The following is a 22,511-nucleotide window of genomic DNA, read 5'->3' as shown; positions in this document are numbered from 1 at the left end:
AAGACAGAAATCCAGTCCTTACCCCCAACTAAAGAAAGCTTACCAACATGTTTATGTACAGTCTAAGCATACCAAATCCACATTTTTAAGATGGAAAATATATGACCAGTCACTCTAACCCATTTACTGCTCTCCCATTTGTGACTACCTATCATTAACCAACATAACACTAAAGCCTGCCCCTGTCCCAACAAGCCATCTTAGGTACCAGTGCTCCCAGGATCTCAGAAGCTTTCAGAACTATGCATAAACCCAAACTTATCAGGACAGAGCTGACTCAGATCTTCAGTTATTGACAGAATGCTGGCACCACTTTCCCTGGTTTCACCCAGCACTGTCGGTCTCCCAGCGCTTGTATTCAGTACTGTGTGACCCACAGCCATTCTAGGCAGGTCCCAGTGGGCCATGAGCAAACTCAGGTCAGCAAGCTGATCCTTGTCTGCCACATTCCTATGCAACCATTCCTCCACTGAGCACACGTAAGCAGCTGAAAGCCACTCAAAGCCAAGCTCCTGTCCCACTTTGGGGTCTCAAGCTGCCTGCCAACCTGTAAGGCTCTTCAAGGGCTCAAAAAGAAATTCCTTCATAAAGCTATGGAAGATCCAAATCCAGCACACAAGGAAGCGGCAGCAGCACACGGCACTCTGACTTCAACCAAAAACGTGGGCTATAGGTTTGGGCTCAGTGAAAGCTGCTGCCTAATGTTCCGAAAGCCTCTTGGCTCAGAGCTCCCTCCAGCAGGCACCAGCTACCTCCTCGCATCCCAAACCAGAAGAACTGTGTCCCCGGTTGTGTTTTGAGAATCACCTGATCTATACAAGTATACTGCAAGGAGAACCAGGAAGTAATTTTCTATACCTTTATCACGTGTGTGTAGATATATAGATACACATACACGATGTTAGGTACATGTTGGAGACATTTCTCAGTTGCATCACTGCAGCCACCCCAGTGCGGTTTGGGGTGCACTGAGGGAGGGGGAAACCAAGGAGATCAGTGAAGCACTGGCCCTGCTTCCCCCTGCCCGCGCCTTCGGCTCCGTGCATCGGAGCACTTCACCCATGACAGACAATGAGCAAAGCTGCGTAAGCAGCCAAGTGCAGAAGATGAATGAACCAGGTGACGCTAAAGATCTGTGAATTGAAAAATCCAATGCATGAATTAAAACCCGCAACCCCTCTCCTTTCCCCCCTCAAAAAAAGAATAGTGTACATCAGGACATAAAAGGAGAAGGAGAGAGAGAAAGGTGGAGAAAACGTGGTCTGACACATTTATAAAAACTGATGGCCTGTCACCCAGACACTGATGAATATTTTTTACAGGATAAAAATGGCAACCCAGAGTCTAAAAATAAAACGCTGTGCTGCAGACCTGTCTGGTTCAGCAACACCACCGGAATACAAACGCTCTCCCTTGCTGGTACAGCTTGACTGAGACTTCAGAACAAAACACCACAGAACATATCTACTATTTTCAGGGGAAAGGATTTGGATTTGTTTTTTCATAAGAATTCAGATTAGTTTTATACTTTGCTTGCATTGCATAATTGCAATTAAAAAAAAAAAAAAACCACACTCCTAAATTTCAATGAGAGTGGCAGAGTACTTTGTGCTGCACAAAGCAGATTCTTCTTCTCTCCTTCCTCAGAAAATTACAGCATAAGAACATATTTACCAGAGCCTTTAGGTTGTAGTTTTAGTAAGCTTAAAAATGTATTTTTAGAGTCGTGCTGCAGACAGAACTGTAGACACTGCTACTTTCACACCTACCCCACCCCCAGGGACAGAAAAAGAAAAGCTCTTATTTCATTTTGCCTCAAAATTTAGACTAAAAACCTGCTTAGCTGAGAAGCAGAAGTGACCGAACATCATTCACAAGAAGCACTAATTTCTCAAGCCTAGCCACACTGCAGACAAGCGGCCTTATGCAGCACAGATTCTATTTTTGGCAAGTGATGCAATAGCTGCAAGGGCTCTCCCAGAGCCTTTCACTTGAGAGCTCAAGCCATATTAAAACACGTTACAAGAAATATAATAACCCCGTGTTGCCACCTTCCACTCTGCACCAGCACATTACACACAGAAATAACCCTTTCTCATGTCAGATACCCTAAAAAAGAATCACATTTTATACACGGAGTGATAAAATGTGTGCACATCTCTCAGCACACACACCTGCCCTGCACCGTGCATGACAAGAAGTTACACAATGCTGTGCAGGGATTTTCTGACCTCTTGATTTTCAGTCGGAACATGAAGCAGCTCGAGTTCCTTGCTGAATTCCAGTGAGGACTTTGAAAAGCCCACAGAGCTAATTCAAAGCTTAATCCTTCCAAAAGATATTTCCATTCTTAGAGATCTTTCAAAACCTTCTCGTGTATAACTGACAACCGTTAAGACACATTGCTGCTGGGTGACTGTTTCAACAGCTAAAAATTCTCGAAATGGAAAGAGTTCCAGAAATGCTATGGCCTTTTTTAAAACAAATGTTGTACTGAAGTAGAATAAGGATTTTTCAGTCCTTCATCTGGGCACCCTTTAGGTTTCCCCAGCAGCCATAGGGACCTCTGCATAACACATCGTGCACCCTGGTAGGTTTTGCACCAATCCCTCATAAATCAAAACTCCACCTGTCCCTTTCCAAAAGTGGAGGTATTCCTGAAGCCAGGAGGTATTCACCTACACCAGAAGTTACTCCTGTTTGAATTCTGATCTCAAAAAATGGTCTTTTTGGGTTTGCCACAAACCTCCTCCCCACCCAATACATGTGTGGGGACACAGATTCAGGTAGAACTCAGAGTCTGGAGGCTACCTGGGGAAAAGGGAATGTGGCTACAGACAAACCTCATTCAGAAGCCATATGCAGAACAGGGAGTTTAGCTCTCTTGGAGATCCCAACTGTTCAAAAGTAGAGCAGAAATTGAGGCAGGAAGACACTTAGTGATATTTTATTCATTTTGGCTAGGAGCAACATTAAAACAAGCTGTACACTGAGAAGTTTGCAATTGCTCTAGGGACACTGAGGTAGGAAAATAAGGACTTGCAGAACAGCACAAGCAGTGACAAAGATTGTGCCTCAACCACACAACCTGCTCCAAAGGAGGGAAGTTGGAGCACAGGAACTTCAACAAGCAGAGCCTTTGAAGAGCTGTATAGGAGCAGTATTTGGGAATTTCACACAACCTTGCATGCAGAGACAGGAAATACCACAGCAGTGTGAATGCTTGGCAGGAACGCAGACCTGGCAGTACCTGCAGTATCCAAGCAGGAGGGCCAGCCCACTGCACACCTATCAAACTGCAGCAGCCTATCCAGTACAAGTGGGACTGAACCTTGTCTGATGACTACAGGTAAGTCTCTTGCACATCAATGAGGCAACAGAACAAAGACTTTAGAACACTAATTAGCCCAGATGGTTACTTAAAATAGCATATGTTAAGTGATACCTTCTTGTGAAAGAGATTTTGTATCTTCTAGTAAAATGCAATGCTGTTATTCCCACCGAGTGGGAAGATCCAACATTTCAGGTCATCCCATTTCCAGTTTCCAAACACAGAAAGGAGCAAATGAGATCCCCTGAGCTGCCTGTTGCTACTCAAGACCAACGCCTGGTACAAGGCTGCTCACTTCTCCCTGCCCAGAAAGGCAGCTTCATGCCCTCCTGCTGCCACCAACCACTACAGCAGTGCTCCTAGGGAGAAGGAAGCACTGGCAGATGCTCTGCATTCCAGGAGGGGCTGGTGAGCATCTTTGTGCTATCCCAGTAACAGCTCTCGGCCTGCTGCTATCTCTCCCTCTGAACACGGCCGTTACTCCTGCTAAAAGCAAAGCCCTCTCAGGCACACTGGAAATAGCTGCTCGTGTTATCATAGACAAAGATGGCTTAAGAGTATATTTAGGAGATAATGTGCTGTTAAAAAGATGCAATGGCAACCGCAGATAAAAGCTGATGTAGCTGGCAAGCCTTTATTCAGCTGCCAAGATATTACAAAGATAAGTCTTAAAAATGGAGAGAAGTAAAACAAGTAGAATCTTAATTTCTTGAGTCTTTGGAATAGAAGTTACCTAATAATGATGAGGAGTGATCAATTCACACAGACGGCTCATACAAAAAAAAACCACAGTCTAAGGTTGTTGAAAAGCCATTAAACTTATCTTCTAAAAATACCCTGCCTTCAACTAAAAGCAAGAGGCACTCTGCAGTGTTTTGCTTAAAGCCTGTGTTTTACATCTAAGCTTATGCTCTAGGAACCGATACACAACGGCAGCTTTGTTCCAATTAGAAGTCATCAGATTATCTTGCATTTGTGCACTGCAGTTCTCGAGCAGAAGCTGAAAGAAGCTCAAACCACACCTTTCGGAAAAGTCTTTCCTCTCCGCATTGTCAGAAGGATCATTGAGGTGCTCGCCAGCACCCTCTACCCGCAGATTTTCCAGCAGGAACACAGAGCTGGCTCAATCGAGCTAAAGCTGCCATTCATAAAAAGGGGTTGCTCGGAGCTGAAAGACAGAGGCAGAGCAGTGCAGACCAACCAGGCGGGAAGGCCAGCCTGCTTTCTGGCCCTAGGATACGTACAGTGCTCAATCTACAATGCCATTACTGACGTCTCTTCCACCTCATACCCTTAATAACATTTGCTTTCATTATTTCAATCCACCACTGGCGGGGTGGGTGGTGGGGGAATGATGTTAAATGATGTTAATATACCCAAATTAATCAGTTTAGAAGGTTACTTGATATCTTAGCATCAAACATTAGGGGGAGACTTACGCTAAAGCGCTTTAGAAATACTTGAGTGTTTTATTTGGATCGGCTCTGTCTCGCAATAAGTGTTTGTGTTAAAGACTCAAGGAAAAGCTCAGACGACATTCCCTTTTCCTTCCCATCTCTAAATAAAGAAACAGCCACAGATGCCTTCTATATTTCACTCTGAGCCCTTGAAAACTCACAGTATTTTCTTCCCCTGGCAGAAGCCTCCCCAGATTTTCCCATAGGAGCAAGGCTGCCAGCAAGTCTCCTGAGCTGCTGCAGCTCCCACCGACTCATTCTGGATTACTGTATAAGAGACAGTTTCAATCCAAAGCTTACCCACGGCGATTGAAACAAGTTGGACTACATTTGTATGTCACACTAATATTTCCCTTACCAAATAAATTATTTTTGTACGCTGGCAAGGCAGTGTTTTGTATCAGAGCTTCCACACTTTACTTTTAACCACAACCAGAGACAGCATGGAACAGAAGGCTCCAGCTGGGGTGAGATCCTGCCACAATTCTGCACAGCTGGCAGCTCAAAAATCCACCTCTTTCTTGGTGAACCAAGGAAGTTAAGTCAAAGTGACTTCCTCAACACAGTTTCACGATGCTGCTGAGTTTGCCACAGCACTGGAGCTCATTTGACCCACAGCAAAGCAGCCTGAGGGCCACAAGCAGCCAAAACCAAGCAATTTTCTGCAGGGCAGACTCGTCAGCCGGGACAGAACAGTGCAAACATCAGTGCCAGCTCAAGGAGGAGAAAAGCTCTCTAATGTCTCCCCATGCCAAACAGATGAGAAAGGCATGCTGTTAAACCACACACTGGCTTCTTGAGACTGATGATACCTCACCTATGAGCTGCCATCACACAGGACAGGAAGTGCAAAGGAATATGAACAAGGCCCTCAAGGCTGGAGCAAACAGCCAAAAAAAAGCTAGAGCTGGCAAAAACCAACAAAGATGAAGAAACAACCCACTGAATGGAAGATCTTCAAGGAGAATCTGGGAAGAAATACAGAGGTGTGGAGTACCAAAAGGTTCGATGGAGATGCAATGACAGAATGAGCACTACTGAAACAATAGGCTAATGTAAAGACTTGATATCAAAACAGCTAACATTGCTTTTAGCACAGCTGTAACTTCAGCAGAGCGCAGGTTCCTTTTTGAGTGCCAGAGACTGGGTTAGATACAGCGGGATATCTGAGGACAGAAATGAACACCAAGAAACGCAATCAACTGCAGTTTTGTTCAGCTACTGATGGGACAGACACTTCTTCCAAAAGCTCAGTGACGCTCTGCTGTCCTATCCTCCTCTTCTTGCTCCTGATAGAGACCTGACTCCAGAGCTGCAATGAACTGAGCCCTGTTATGCAGGCTGAAGGCTGCTGGGGCAGATGGGAGAAACTGCACCAGTGTCTTCCCTCAACAAAATAAGCCTTCACCCCATTGAGAATATCCTGCTCTTCATACCTCCACCCTCACTCCAGCTCTTCTCCCTTCTGCTCTGGTGGCAGTCTTCTAACACACATGAAAATCCTTTGGGAAGTCTATATGGCTAATGTCCCAAGAGCTCAGCTCCCCAGCCCTGCCCTTGCCCAGTAAGTACAGCGTCCTGCTAGAAGTAGAGGCACAGCTTTCCACAGGCGCTGCCATGACTGATGGGATATATGCTCCCACAACATCTTAACTCACAGTTGCACAAGAAGAGACAAATAGAAAGGAGGTAGGAAAAAAAGCAACAACAAAAACACACAACTACCGCCAACAAGTAAAGCTATCAAACCCAAGGTGCTTATCATCAATTAGAAGGCAATCACTGCACAGAGACTGTGCTTCAACCTGAGCCACAGGGGCATCTCCCAGCCTTTTTGGGACAAGCAACTGTGAATAACGAGAGGGCTCTGGAAAAGATAAGCTGGGTGGGAGTTGCACAGGCGGGAGTTACATGGGCATTAAAATTAGATGATCTTAAAGGTCCCTTCCAACGCAAATCGTTCCATGATTCTACAAAAGCGAAAAAAGCACAAGCAGCAAAAGAGCAGCACCATTTCCTCAGCCTCTGCTTTGCTGGACACCTCTCACCTCCAGTTCTATGCACTGCTACACCAGAGGCTTCCAAACCCCGGACTTCAGGTGTCACTGCCTGTAGCTGAGGGCACAGGAGTAAGTTGGAATCTCTGCAGGGAAGTGTGCATACGGCTCTTTTCCAGCCTGAGCTGTAGTAGGAGCTTTTAACTGTCCTTCACTGTTGCTAAATAAGGCAAAGCCCACTCGAATTCTGATTAAATTTCCTCAGTGACACTAGATCCGCATTACTGAAAAAATTACACTCAGAATTTCACTTGAAAAACAAAAATGGTATCTGAAAAAAACAGCAGAAGGGAAACGATCGCACCGGGTTAAGCTCTGAGCTGGGGACGACGAGCTGGCTGATGCCGCGGGCGGAGGCGGCTCTGCACACCAGCACAAAGGCTGAGCAGGTGCCAAGATGAGAGCGGCAGCGATCTGCAGGAGCTCGTCCACAGGGAGGCAGCAGCTCGGGGATGGGATGGTGCGCTCCTGGTGCTCAGCGCTCGCTCTGCCTCTCCTCCTCCCACAGCCGTGTGCAAGCAGGAGAGTTTCACAAGCATTGAGCAGTGCTACCAAGCAGACATTTTAAACGGTCGGTAACAGCAAGTGCGGAGTAAAACACCTAAAAGCTGAAAGCAGAGAGGCAGCAAAACTGTAGAAGACATGACAAGAGTACGGTTCACTCCTTTATTCTGCCCAGGAAGCAGACAGACGTCGGTGTACAAAAGCAACAGCCCATGTTAAAGACTCCAGAGCCTCTCTGAGAGGCCAGGAGCTGTCAAGGTTCCACTGGCAGGAAAGGATGGAGCCACAGGGTCAGAGAACACAGCTCTGCCCGACCTCATTGGGAGCACAGCACTCATCGAGCCCCATGGAAGCCACTGGCACATTCAGTGCAGTAACCCCACACAAGCATCTTGCAAATACAAGAAAACAGTACATGCTCCAGTCTGAAAATTTGACTTGAGCTGTCACAACCAGGGGTTAAAAGTAAGCTGGTGCATTTTCATATGCTCTCAGCATTACTTTTTGGCTTGACAAGTGCCATGCTTTATCTCAACTAGTGTAGAAGTGTTTGCACAGGGTCCAGAAACACAAGCATTAAAAAATAATAATATTGCCACAGATCTAAAGTGCTGAAGACGATAAATCCCTGAGCAAAGGATTCTGCTAGAGAATGACAGAACAGAAAAGTGCCGCAAAGCTCTGCCCACAGCAGCCAGGCACTCAGGTGCAAGAAAACCAGGAGTTGTCAAAGCCCCTCCTCTCCCACCCTGCAGCAGCAGCGCTAACAGAGGGCTGAACCCCTCCTCATTTCACCACTACCTACACCCTTCCCACGCACAGTACTGGACTGGCTGCTTTCATCTGCAACAGATTTACGATGTGCTCTGTCAACTAGTTGCGCAGCGCCAAATGCCTGCAAAGCATGATTGCACTCACTTGTGCAACAGTGATTTAAATTTCTCTTCACCAAACAAAGGAAAACACCCTTCCAGTAGCAGAACTTTATTTCATGTAATGCTAAGGAGCTTGAGAAAATGACAGTGCTTGCGAAAGCTGTTCAAAGGTACCAACCAGTTGGCACTTGGTGAGCACTCCAGCCAGGACTACAGCCAATGTCCTCTGCATAGACCTCTTCAATTACCACTAAAATAATCTATCGCCAGAGAGATTTCATTATGGTTGCCCCAATATCCTCATTAGGATTGGGGTCCGTTTTATAGTGCACAGTTTCCAGGGACTACAGGAAGCAAATTCCTTTACATGGAATCAAACTCAAACTCTTGACAAGCACAATATCCAGCTTGTCACTTCATCTTCCCATAAGCATCTCGTTGTATTAGAAATGATAATAAGATGACAGCTGAGGTCTTTCTAGAGCTGGCTATTAGCCCTGCTTCCTTGTCAACCAGAGCTTGGGAATCACCTGACATGTCTTGGCTCTTGAACCCAACTGCTAAGAGAGATCAACACCTACTTCATTGCTTGGGCACCCAGTTAATTCTGTCTTCCACATCTTCCTTAGTGATCCCCCAGAAGTCGCTATTTTCAGATGTCAGACTATGCATACCAAAGCCTGGACTACATTAAGAAGAAAAAAACAGCAAGAGCAGGCAGAGTGCTCACCCATCCTTGCTGCTGATGGAGGAAGTTACTGCTCAGCATTTATGCAGGAAAAGAATGGGTCAGTGCTGAGTGTGGGGTTTTTGGCTAAAAGCAACCTATAGAAAATTGGAGGCAGCTGAGTGCGCCACTCTGATTAATGACCTTTTATAGATACTTTTTTAAGAAATCTAGAGCAAGTTGCCCACATTTGGTTATTTTTGCATCATCTCCAAGAAGCTTAATTAAGGCAAGCTCATCTTTGCAAACATTTGTTGGCCCCAATACAACTGTACAGCTGTATTCACCACATGAGAAAGCATCATTGCTATCAGACATTTTGTAATCACTAAATGTCTGCTCGTTATTTTGTAGTCCTTTGTACCAAAGGCAGTGGGGAAGAAGAGCACGTTGTCCTAAGGAATCACGAGGCCTGAAAGAAAACTGGGGTTTTAGAATCGTAGAATCATTTGAGTGGGAAGGGACCCCTAAAGGCCACCTAGCCCAACTGTCCTGCAATGAACAGGGACACCTACAGCTAGATCAGGGTGCTCAGAGCCTCGCTGAAACAAACCTGGCTTCCAGTTAAATGTCCCCATTAAAATCTTTGCCATTTTGAGAGAGGAAAAAAAGATGAAGTAATTGACACAACCAAGATTTTAGAAATCTTATGGCATCAATGATCACTCTGACTTGGAGTACTGGAGTATTGTGAATGCCTAAAGCTGATGATTTACATCTACCCAGCTCAGCACTGTTTCCCTCAGAACTTCCACCTTCAGACCTGCCTGGCTGGAGCAGGGGAGGGCAATGGCCTCATTGTGCTGCATCCACCAGAGCGGCTCCCTGGCACCACGCTCCTACCAAGGTTTATTTAGCTAAACTGTTTTACAAAGAAGGAAGATATTATTCTTAGCTTCTGCCATCGATGTATGAGGCAAATTAAAGCTGTGGAGCAGCTGACCCAAAGTTCAGTGTATTCTCACAAGGTGCACCCAGAGATCCCATACAGGGACAAAATCCACTCAACCCAGGTCACTAAAGAGAAACCAAAACCAAGCCAGTGTGAGCTACAGGGGGAGAAGAAAAAAGCACAGCCCCACACAGACCTTCAAACATTTGTGTCATAGTGGAGAAACAACCCTTTTGCAACTACGGTTGCTATTTAAAGAAGCACAAACTTCATTTTCCCCGAGTACAATACCGGCTCAAGTAGCTCCTCCTCCTCACATCCCCTCTTCCTAAGCACCAGCAACCAGACACAGCACACAGCCAATTGTATGCATGCAACCACAAGTCCGCTCAGAAAACAAAGAATGAACTCATAAATCAGTCCCAAAAGCACAGAAGGGCCGGAAGGCAGGAAGGGGTGAGCGGCCCCCGCAGAGCTTCTGAGGGGGAGTGACAGCAGTGGGGACTGAGCTGTGCCAGTGTGCCTCTTCTTCCACGCTCAGAGATCGGGAAAGAAAGCGTTTCTGTCAGCAGCCATCGGGTGCAGCACTAACAGAGAACGCTCTCATAGGGCTCAACACTGGTTGAAGACGTGGCTGGGGAACAACAAAGCACGTAGCTCCATGTGATGTGCTTCACGAAGGCACAGGGCTGGCACAGCAGTGCACAGCAGAGAGAGGAGCTGGGGGCCCTTCCCAGCCACACTACCAACCAGCACTCCACTTCCCTATCTGGGAGGAAAGCGTGGGCCTTAGCTAGCTGTGGTCACACCATAACTAATCTGACCAGAGCATCAGCTCACGCCTCCCAGGAGCAGGTGCTCACTGCCCAATGTCCACCCACGTATGGATCCTCCTCGGCCGCCGCAGGGACCACGATAAGATCTGGCTGGGCCCTTTGTGCCCCGCACCGCCACACTGCTGCGGGCCCACAGCGCATCAGCACCCGCAGGCTGCCCCACTGCCCTACCGGGCAGGAAAAAAGTTTATATCAGAGCCTTCCTAAGGACTCCGTCTAAGAGGCACCGCTCGCAGTTTCTCACACCACCTGCACAAACCTCACGCCAGCCTTCCCGCTGCCCGAGGGTTTACGAGCGGCCTCGATCCGAGCCGCTGTGCCGCGGCACAGAACTTCGCAACTTCTCGTGGTCGCTCAGGAGGGGCCGTACGGAGACAAGCGAGTTGTGAGCAGGGCCCCTTCCAGCTCCGGGCACAGGAGCTGCCCCGCGCGTTAAGGCCGCGCCGGCTCCTCGCAGCACCCCTGCCAGGAGCTGCGCCGCCGGAGCACCGGGACGGAGCAGCGGCAGGAAACCGTCGGTCGGGCTCCGAGGACCCACAGCGCTCCGGCTGCCCCCGCTCAGCAGCGCTTCGGAGACGGGGGAGCGGAGAGCGAGAGGACACCGGGGCAGTCCCGAGCGCGCCCACAGTCTCACCGAGTCCCAGCGCTGCCCCTCAAAGCCCCGCTCCCGCCCCCGACGCCCCGACACCGCCTCCCCCACGCGCAGACGGACAGAACGCGGACCCCCCCCCGCCCCGCGGAGCGCACCCACCTGCCCATGCGCCCAGCTGGGGCCCCACGGCGCGGCCGCCGCCCAGCACCCATACACGCAGCCCGCTCAGCAGGCGGAAGGCGCCCAGCACCACCGCGTACAGGGCGCCCAACGCGCCCACCCAGTAGAACAGGCCGGCGGCCGGCAGCGCGGCGGGAGCCAGCATGCTGCCTGCGGAGGCGGCCGTGACGGGACTGAACCCTCCCGGCCACCGCCGGCCCGCAGCCGCCGCCGCTCCCGCCCCCGCCGCGCTGCCATTGGCTGAAGGGCCGCTCGATCACGCGGTAACCTGGCAACGCGGTCGGCCCCGCCCACCCTCCTCTAGCGCGGCCGGAAGGGAGGGGGGAGGGAGCGCGCGGCCACACGCCCCCGTACTACTTGCGGCCTGCGCCCCACGTGGTCGGCACCGCTCCCTTACCGCCATTGGCCGCGGGAGATGGCCGTCACGCGGCAGACGCGCTCCGGTTGGCCCTCCGCTCCGAGGGCCCCGCGGGATTGGCGCTAAGAGGAACCTCTCCTCCCGCCCCTCCTGACGTCATATGAGCCCATTCATAAAATGCCGTAGCCCCGCCTCGGGCCCGAGCGCGTCCCCAGGCTCTCCCTTCCCCCTCCGTGCGCTCGCGGGCTGCCTCCGCACCTGGTGGGGGGGCCCCCCCTTCTCTGCCCGCGCGCAGCGTCTCTCCCCCTTACCACCCCCACCGCGTCTTTCGCGGGACCCCAAAGAGCGCCCTTAGGGCAGGGATCGTTTTTCGGAGCCGGGCACGATGCGCTACGGGCGCTGCGCTGCTCAGAACGCGGCCTTGGCGCGGTTCCAGCGATGGGTCGCTGAGTGAAATGGGGACCAAACCCAAAGACACTGAACGGAAACAAAGGTTTACTCGTTTCGTAGATTTATTAAAGAAAAGTGTGTATATATATATATATATATATATTTTTTTTTTTTTTTTTTACATTTTCCATTTTACATAAATAGATACACAATAATTCTTCCATTCAAAACCACATAACAGAAAGCTGTGCTCCCGACCTTGAGAACATCCATTGTTTTTGTGGTAGGATTCAAACCCCATCGGATCCAACACGCAGCTTCTATACAGCCTGCAGTGGGAAGTGGGACAAGCCGCCGTCCTGCTGGCTGACCTGCAGCTTTATGGCTAAGTTTGGAAATTCACCTTTATCATACAGCACTTATAGCAGGTCTAAGAGGAGACAGTTTGTCCCCGGGTTTCCTTCTACCCTACAGCAAACCCCACACAACATTAGCTCTCCTGCTAGTTTTATCAGCCGGAGTACAAATATTTTGGAATTACTTCATTCTCCTTTTCTCTGTCCAAGCCCCTCCTGAATTTGTAAACCTTAATCTGCGTGGGGTATCCTTGCTATTTCTGCAGGAACACATGGCTGTGGGAAAGAAACAGCTTAGTTACAGTAACGGAGAAGAATACAGATCATCAGAGGGAGGACATAGCATCCCCTCACTGGGAATAGGGTGCTACCGTACATTGTTAGAAAGAGCACAGACAGGCTGTGATTACATTGCATAGTTTTCTCCTGCTAGCTGTCAAAGTGGTTCTTCAACTGCCTGCAGGACAGCAGCGCACCGCTGATCGTCACTTCTGTCTTCCAGAGGGCGACGTGATGAGGAGACAGGATACTGCAGCAGCATCTGGAAAGAGAAACCACTGTGGCTCAGTAAGAGATCTGCTCCCAGTTACAGACAGAACCAGAGCTCAGGCGCGGGATGGAAGGTAATTGGACAGACAGGGTCTCTGTGGAGAACAACAGCCCATGGGGCAGCACAGTGTAGGCATGAGCTGGAAGAAGGAAGCTGGGCAGCCTGCTGAACAGCTGCATGTCCACATAATGGCCACCGCATTTTCCAGAGGGATGTGGACAGTGGGTCAGAAATGGGGAAGGACGTACGTGGGTGCTAAGATTTTCTGGCCTTTGTCAGAGCCTACCACCTTCTATTTTAATGTCTGTTGCCCGTGGCACTGCTGCTGTGCTGCCCCTGAGCCCGTGCCTGAACTACCTTCTTGCTGTGGGTCACGACAGAAGCTGCTCCACTGTTCTCTCGGGGAACCAATAAATCTCTTGACAGAGAAGCACAAATACAGCAAGGCGGTCCTCAAAAAAATTGTGTTAAAAAATAATACTGGTTATTCAACAGCGTTGCTATTTTTTATGTTGCTCTGTTCAGAGAGAAAGGCAGTCCTCCGAGAGCTTGCAGGCTGCATTTAGACAAGGATGAGTCACAGGCAGGGAGCGCGACTCACTGGAAGGGAAAGAATTAAACAAAGGTCAGGCGAGGGGGTTTGGATCTCTGGCTTAAGGTCATCATACATTCCTAGGAACAGGCATCTCCCTTCTGAGGGTGCATTCAGCTCTTCCCCTAGCCCTGCAGCCCTGCTCTCACATTCCTCAGCTGCTGCAGAGCCTGAAAGAGCCTCAGCTGAGCTGATAGAGCTGACGGACATTTTGAATGAGCTCACACAGCAACATGCACACACATGTATGGGAATACCTTGCCAAGATGCTTCCCCAGCATCACTTATCAATCCAGGCATGAAGGCAGATCTCTGCAGATGCAATCTCCCTCGGGGTTGCAGTGTTGCAAGCGTAAGGCAACCTACAGCTTAGCTACATTGCTCCATCACATGGAAGGTGGCCCAACTGTGTGGCAGATCACAGGAGAGATAACAGAGAAAGAAGTTAGGAAAGCTAGAGGGGTAAGTACATGTGTGAGTAAAACAGCAAATAAAAATGAACTATAGGGAGGCAGAGCTATAGGCAGGGAGAAGTCTAAAGAAGGCAAAAAGGAGAAATAAACCAGAATGAATAGGGCACAGCCAAACACTAGAGATATCCAATTGTTACTTTCAAGATCTCCTGTGACCTTGCTGGCACACAAGTACCTCCTAGGCAGCCCCACATCTGGGTGAGATCACGCTGCAGCCCCTCACACGTGCTCACTCCCTCCCACCTCGCTCCCAAAATACTGAAGGCCCCTCCCTGCAGGCCCCACAGCCGGGAATCCCCCGCACTGGCAGGCTGGGCACGCAGCCGGGTGGCCAGGCAGCACAGCACACTGGGGCTGGCACTCATCCCTCGCTCGGCTCTGACTAACCCAGCCCGCGGTGCCATCAGCTCTGCAGGGACACCGAGAATAGGAACGGGGACTGCTGGTTATCCAGGATGTGTCACTTTTCTCTGCCGCTGAAAAAGAGGTACAGTCGCTTGTTTCACTAAGTGGCATTCTTGTACCCAACACTAATTGAATCCCTTTACAAATATGTTTTTCACCCTAGCAAGTCAAGTGCAGCTCTCTCCCCTGTACAGTCATTGTGTTCTTATGACTCCGTTACCATTACTCACACACACTGCAGTGAGGCCAGATCCAGTACAGAGCCCGGCTACTGCACCGCTGAGCCCCGCACTTTTTCTTTGCCCAAATCCAAAGCTCCAAATTAGACACCCTGCCTCAGTGTATAATGCAGAAGAGCATATAAGAATGGGATCTGACAAGCCTAGTTAAAGTGAAAAACTCTTTACAGGAACCAGATGGACAGTTCAATACATTTCTCAGGACTCTTCATACATGGATCCCAGCTCCAGGTTGAAGTAAGCTAACTTGCTTGGGATCCCCAGTCCTGAGACTTTTCTTAGGCACCTCCTCCATCCCTTTTACAGGGCTCATGCAAAAAGAACTCAAAAAATCAGTATTCCCTTACCTTCCTGAAAGCACCTGTACCAGCAAACAGGCAGTTTCTCATTGGAACGTTTCTCTAACCCTGCATTTTCACACCTTTGACTATAGCTTCTATCAGAAGGACAGGAACCTTTAAACACAAGCCTGAAACACAAGTCTTTCAAACTAAATCATTGAGGCTTCTTAGGTTACCACACTGTGCTACAATTGCACATACCTTCTTGTTTCTTAAAAGAAATGGAGGCATCATCAGCACACCCTTATGCTTTAGGGATTAAAGTCCCATATTTCTCAACAACTAATCACGCTAGATAAACGTACTAATGGAAGCTGATCAGAAATGAAAGCAAGACAGTTGTTTGCATATTAACTAGTCAAGTCTACAGCTTGTAATTCCTCATACAGGTAAACACTGATCTTTATAAATAGGTCCACTCCATTTCTTTTTAAATAGAACAAGAAACAACATTAACAGCACTATAACCTTCTAGTACTTTATATAGGGATTTTAATTCCTTTTTTTTTTTTTTTTCCATTCCCTGTTCAGAGTTCTCATAAATTATTACAATGAGATTATTACGAGGCTCCAGATCCACTCCTCATGCAAAACTGGAAAAACTTTGAGTAAAACATACATATGAAAGTTTGGTGGTTTGTTTTTTCAATCACCAACAGCACTGAAAATCAAGCATTTCTTCAAAACAACCCCTAATAGTTGTGCATGCTGCAGAAATCCAAGCACAGAACGTCTTCAATAAAGAGACACAGTACGGGCTGAAGCAATAGAAGATTAACCTTTCTCAATCCTACAGCCCATTGAAATGTATTGATTTTGAGCTGAAAATATCATCTGTAGAAACAAAATATTGTGTTCTCATTGTTTAATCCTTGATGTCTCTGCTATCTAGTTTCGTAACTGTAGATAAGGGATACAGATATTTGTCCATATAAAATGAACAAAGTTCAGGAATGTGTGTTCCTCACGCCACTACCAGCACGCAGTGTCATCTTGCATGATGAAGTCACTTTCAGACCCAGATGGTGGGCTACATTTGGTAAGAAACCTTTTTCTCCTCATCTATGACCACCTTTTCGCCACCACTCTCATCCCTCTTCCACTGAATCCTTTTGTGGAGTGTACTGAGTGTGAAACTGTGCCCAAGCCCTCCACCCACCTCCACCCAATCCAACTGCTGTCATTGACAGACTCTGTCTAGCACCAGCTGGATCCTATCTTTGGGGCAGGAATCACACAGCGCTTCATCTCTTCCACATAACTACTTCCCTTTTCCCATATTCAAGTGGAGTAGCTTTGTCATCAGATCCTTTAGAAAAGCCCTTGTTCCTTCAGTGCTTCCTTAAACATTCACACACTGGACGCCCCTCCAGAATCTGAGAAGGTTTTCTGTCTTGGCCACTGCCGGTATTTCACAACCATGAATTATGCTTCAAAGAATGCCCATAAAGCAAGATGTGTCACTCATGGTTAGATGTGAGGAAACGGCAGGGCACAGAATTAACTACGGCACTAGTAGGGACAGAAGAGAAAATCTGTTGCACATCCTTAAGAGGCAGATAAATGTGGGGTCCGGAACAGGAGGAGGTCCTCTCTCCAACATCCCAAGCAGGCAACTCGGCAGCTTCAGATGCCAAAAAGACATCCATGTGTTCCAGTCTTCCATTCATGGACTGGAACTGAAGCATCAAAGGGCAATACAACGCTGGGGAATTTATGGTAAGCAGATCATTGCCTGGCTCAAACTGCTTAAGTCTGTCCTCCCTGAGTGCTTCTTTATGCAAGATGGTGGGAGAGCAAAACTCATTACACCTTCATAGCTTAAATCAAACTGCCATCTCCCTTAACAACAGTTAAGAATGGTGGCAATCATTTGAACTCCTCCCACAGAAACACCTGAGACAGAAACGACCACCACCACTCTTAAATGAGTACAGATAGTATTTTCACCTAATAAGACAGCCTGATTAAATTTTGAGGTAAGCTTCTGCATAAGAAGGCACTGCAGAAATAGTAGCTCCAAAATATGTAAATTTCCTTCCTAAAATTTTCACAACTTGGAAAGCGAGGGAATGCCAGCCTTCCTATTTCTCTTCTTGCTATTTCTATTCCTGTAGATGCTGCTATAACAACAACAACCAGCAGCTTTTGTACCAACTGTATGATCATTTTAGGGGTTCTGAGCTATTTTTTCCTAGGAGAGGCTCTTCTAAGGGAGCTACCCTATCATTTCCTCTCTCCTTTGACTGTTTTTTCATTCTTGGAGTATGAGGAAGTAAACTACATAAAAGACAAAAGACACCGTACTAATGCTCCCATGCAGAAGGCCACCTATTCAGGGGGTAAGAAACACTATCCCCCTGGAAACATCAGCACAAGAGGAGGACAGTAAGTGGTGACACCAGTGAACGTCCCTCCTTTTGCAGTGGAATGCCTTGTAGGATGATCTGAGCACATCAAGTCAGAAAACCTTCCTTTGCTGTAGCCCTTGTACTGTGTTCCCAGCATTACAGTGGGAAAGACAACAACTTCCTTCTAATTCAAAAAGGTCAGGAGAAAAGAAAGCATATGCTATGGACAGGTATATTTTTCTTCAGAAAAATCAAACTTACGATAAAAGAAAAACGTTTCAGGAATCCAGTTTCAATAATGACCAAGCATTGTTTCATTCCATACTCATAGATTTAGTTCAGTCCCATTTCTGCCCTGTAAGCCTCAAGTTTCTGTCTGCAGCTCACATAAAACCATCTGTTAAAGACAAAGTGTGCAAGAAGCCATTTAGAGATAATATATATATATATTTGTATTCCCAGTCTTTCATACTGTCTCCTACCAAACAAGCCTTTCATTTTCACATGACTTGCTCACCTCCAGGGGAATGAAAGAAGTTTAATCCCTATAATCTATTCACTACTCGGTTTCAGCAACTAGAAAAAGAGCTACTGGAAGCACTTAAGGCATGCGTTGATGAAGAGAGTGATGCGATCACTTAGTTTTCTACTGACCACCGAGTGGGATGTTACCTCCATAACACTGTTTTTTTTCCTCTCTGAATAACCTGGATCAGTTGTGGGCTATAAGATAAAAATGAAAAAGGACGGCTGAGCAATGATTGTTTAATTTCCTGTGTTATGGAGATTTCCCAGATAGCAATGGAAGGAATCTAAAATGTCTGCCTGGACCATGGCAGCCTTGGTCTGAAGAGCAACATTCTGTAATGTCAACATTCTTCTGTTAGCTTTTTGATGCTGCACTAAGTGTGGTATGTAAAAACTACAGACACTAAAAATAAAAGCAGAAGAAAGATATAAGGTCTCAGGTAACATCACAAGGGAGCTGATTGCACACACATTCATGAATGCAATATTGCCTTGCCCTAGAAGACTTCAAGTTTTTCATTTAAATGTTTTCCTAAAAATTGTTCCATGAGGACTTCTACTAATAGCACATCCAGGGACAGAAAGTCCTGCAGAGCTGTGTGAGTACACCTCAACAGTTATTCGATATATAAGGGTGGAAATGTACAGAAACTTCACACGTTGAAGTGAGCAAGGTAAAGAACACAGCTTCCATTCTGTGAGCATAATGCCGAACGTACACATGAGATGCATCTGGCAGTGAATATAATTGAAGTACTCTGCTTCTGGTACGGGTCCCAAAGAAAAAAAAAAAAAACACTTGAATAATGGAAAAGGAAAGCATGATGACAACAGCCGTATCAAAATGGGCCCACTGCAGAAGTACTCATCCATCTCATAGTCCATTTTGCTGGGTCACAAGAGCACTGAACTAATAGATGGGACATTCAGGATTCCTGAGCCAAACTCCCCACTACTCTGCAGAGTCACACACTGATCTTCTTTTCTGAATTTTTCAAACTTTATTTCAAAAGCAATTGAGTTTTCTTGCCCATTTGAAACCTCTCCAGAGCATTTACAGAACAACAGTGAGAACTTTTCTTGCTATTTCCAGTGAACTGCATTCACTTTCTTTAAGCTTGCTTATGCTAACCTTGAGCTTGCAAGTTCCTTTCCTCCCATACATAAAAACCACACAACTTTCCTGTCTCCCAGCAAGCAGACTCTTCATTCTTCTTAACATCCACAGCCCTATTCTGCATCTGTTCAGAACCGTTTATCTGAACGTGGGCGATCAGCCGGGCTGCAGATAAGGACTCGGCAGCCATGCACTCCGACATCCATGTTTTGCACAGCCGACGGAGGCCCTCCCGCAGCACATTCCAGAGGGCGGCCTTTTTACTCACGTACTTTCTGAGCCCCTCACAGCAGCAGCACGCTGCCATCCTGCTGCCTACCGCTCCGACCCCTAATCCACTGCCAAGCCGGGGAGCTCTACTTGAACAGATCGCCGTTGCCTTCTATTTGCATCACCGAATCCCATTAATCTTAGCTTTATTTCATCTTGTCGGCACACGGTTCCGAGCCTCCTCTCTGTCGATGCCGTCTCCCAGCTTCGCGCTGCAGCATTTCCTCACTCTAACTCCTCTTGTTTACAAGCCGCTTCCCTCCTCAGCTCGTCCTCAGACCAAACATCCCTACTGCCGAGTCCCGCCAGCTTCTCGGATCCGTCCCCCCGCCGCCCGCCGCCCGCAGCCCCCCGCCCGGCCCCGCCGCGGAGCCGGTCGAGATCCGGGCAGCCGCCGAGGAAGGGCCGGGCAGCCCCACTCCCAGCACAGGGAAGGAAGGCTCCGCTCCCCCTCTGCCGAGCTCCCGAGCCGCCATGCCGGTGGCGCGGCGCGGCGTTTACGACAGCTCCCGGCATGCCGCGGCGCCTACAACTCCCAGCCGCCCGCGTTAACCCTCTGCGGCGCCGGGTTGGCCCCGCGGCCGGGCCGGCCTCTCGCCGCCCCCCCAACCCCGCTCCCTCTCGGCCGGGCCGCCGGCACCGGGCCTTGCTCCCCGCGGGCCCTGAAGGCACGGCCCGGTGCTGTGCGGTGCGGCCCGCCGTCCGTGCTCCGAGCGGCCCGGCCCGGCCACGCTGGCGGCTGTGCTGTGCACTGCCCGCGGCTCTGCTCCTAGCAGCCCGGCCGCTCAGTGCGGGCCGCACCGGGCTCGGTGACTGCCCGCTCCCCCCGGTTAGCGAACGACCGCTGACGGATCCTCCTCCGCATCTTTTGCTTTGTTCCGAACTGTTTTCACGACACTGATGCTGCTGAGTGAATTAACTCGGAAGTAGCCAGGCGAGCCCCCCCCCAAACTTTGCAACAAAGTTATCAGGAACGCTGCGTTTTCCTGCAGCGAGAGCAGCGCGAGGCTCCGTCGAGCTGTCGTGCCCTCTCCCCTTTCCCAAACGCTCCATACAGGTGCCCAGCACACGTACCGTTCACACGTGCAGCGCTTCCCAGCTCCTGCCTTAACGCCAAGCACCGGGTACGAGCACGCAAACAGCCCGGTGCCAGCCAAAAATCACCCACGCCCCCGGCACCCAGCTCCGAGTTGGCCCAGCACAGGGGACGGCAGGGCCCCTCCCGGCAGCACCCCACCGGGAAGGCCACGGGGTCACCTGCACCGGCACCCCCTGCTGTATCCAGCCCTGTCCCGCACACCTGCCCGGCTACCAGCATTTTTAAAAGAGCACCGTACGGCAATACAACTCCAACGGCTCTAATTCGTAGTGCTACAAACTGTAACATGCTCAGACGTGTGCTGCCTGACAGACTACACAGGGCTGCCTCCTGCTCCGGCCCTGCAACAAACGCAAATAGCCAGAAATGCTCTGCTACGTCTCCGAAATTAAGACACCAACTAAAGGAAACTGACTGCTGGGCTTTTTGCATAAATATTGCTTAAAAAAAAAAAAAAAACTCCACAGATTTATTATTTGCCTTAGACCATAAACAATACAGAGCAAAGTAACACTCACGGATTTTCCTTTTCTCAAAATACAAAACAAACAAACAAACAAACAAAAAAACAACAAAAAAAAACCCACTGATAATAGAACCTCATATACAGCTTTTTTTTTTTTAAGTGTATTTTTTAATATCTTGCTCCCAAAAATCAGCCTACGAGCCAACAACTTTATCCACAGAAAGCACAATTGGAAAGGCTTTTTCTGCTGTCCTGTTTCCGAGACTTACAAGAAGGTTTTTAATGACAATTTGCAGCCACGCTATTCCAAATAGCACAAACACAATTATTTAGAATTTATCCCTCATTGTAGCAATTTTTTCTTGGGCTGATTTTCCAAAATTTCCTTGGAAAACACAACCGATTCCATCTAGCTCAGCGCACTTACACTGTTATCTCTTTCTCTGCATTTTCTCCTTACCAAACAGCCACAAACATTTTGTAAGTATTTTACATATATATAGCAAAGACTTACAGAGGATGATACAGCGAGAGAAATGCCCCAGAACAAACCAAAGGTGTCAATGACCTCCTCCCATATTCCAGACACAGTTCCAAAATCCCTGCACTGGTACAGGATTATATATTTTACTACGAGTTCGGCCTTTTTATATTTTGTACTGTTTCAACACCCCAAATTTATAGATTTTTTAAATTGGCATGTTAAAAGGGCTTTATTTAAGGATCTCAATGAAAATAGTGTTATGTTTTGTCATATTACCATAATCCTTCTTTTTAAATCACTTAGAATTTCAGTGTAACCTAATTAAGTAATTTTAAGTAAGTCTTAACCCAAATACATAGATCTAATAAAAATGTATTTTGCAAATAGAGAAAATGGACTTCTAAAATGAATTCCCCAGGTATGAATAAAAATGCTGAAACATTTTCTCCCCACAAACTTTGAGATATGAACTGTTCCAGAGCGCTTGCAGTTCAAAAACTAAATACTTAGAAGAGAACAAATTTCACCAAATACCGAGCGTAACGTTTCATTTCAATTGTATTTGTTTATTCATGTGATATTTGAAAGAAATCTCCCAATTTGCCTTTCCAAAAAGGAGGGAGAATTTGGGAAGAAAAATACTGCAAAGCCCTGTCTTTCTGTTTGAACGTATCGTTTATTTCAAAGCCCTTCTAATAGCAATTTATATTATTTTTAGATATTGTATATTATTTTGGTAGTGAAAATTTGGCTATTTTGATTTTTTTTTTTTCCCCTTTTGAAAGGCTACAGAACAACATTACAGATTTTAAAGACTTCAAACCGTTTTTAATCTCTCTCCTTTTTCAGTGCTGCAAACATCCGATTTGGTAAACAGAATTTACATTTCTGTCTTGTCTAAATTATCAGAGTTGGACAAGGAATCCAAACCAGAAAGAACAAGCGAGGTACCGTACGCAACACAACAGCACGACCAACACTTTAACACAGCTCCTCTCTCTATTGGTGTATAAGAAGTTCACACAAAGTATACAATATCTT

The 22,511-nt window shown here is 47.7% G+C and overlaps 1 protein-coding gene and 1 long non-coding RNA gene across 5 annotated transcripts in view; both read right to left on the bottom strand.

The window, feature by feature from the left end:
* HSD17B12 (hydroxysteroid 17-beta dehydrogenase 12) overlaps positions 1–11,854 on the bottom strand; it is a 74,601-nt gene extending 62,747 nt beyond the window's left edge. The window contains 1 exon segment of the mRNA XM_048948747.1: positions 11,431–11,854. Coding sequence (XP_048804704.1) covers positions 11,431–11,854 — 424 coding nt within the window.
* Positions 11,855–12,372: 518 nt separating this feature from the next.
* Positions 12,373–22,511, bottom strand: part of LOC125695207 (uncharacterized) — a 72,826-nt gene continuing 62,687 nt past the window's right edge. For 2 of the 4 annotated variants that reach the window (XR_007377869.1, XR_007377868.1), the window contains exons 4-5: positions 13,955–14,103; positions 12,373–13,096 (exon numbers count right to left, since the gene is read on the bottom strand). This is a non-coding gene — a long non-coding RNA (uncharacterized LOC125695207). Of the gene's footprint in view, positions 13,097–13,954; positions 14,104–17,767; positions 19,741–20,495; positions 21,947–22,511 lie in introns of those variants that run through there. The other 2 variants (XR_007377867.1, XR_007377866.1) reach the window with 2 other exon arrangements.

Source organism: Lagopus muta, chromosome 6 (genome assembly GCF_023343835.1).
Source record: "Lagopus muta isolate bLagMut1 chromosome 6, bLagMut1 primary, whole genome shotgun sequence".
Lineage (NCBI taxonomy): Eukaryota > Metazoa > Chordata > Aves > Galliformes > Phasianidae > Lagopus > Lagopus muta.
This window is presented reverse-complemented; position numbering and strand designations above follow the sequence as displayed.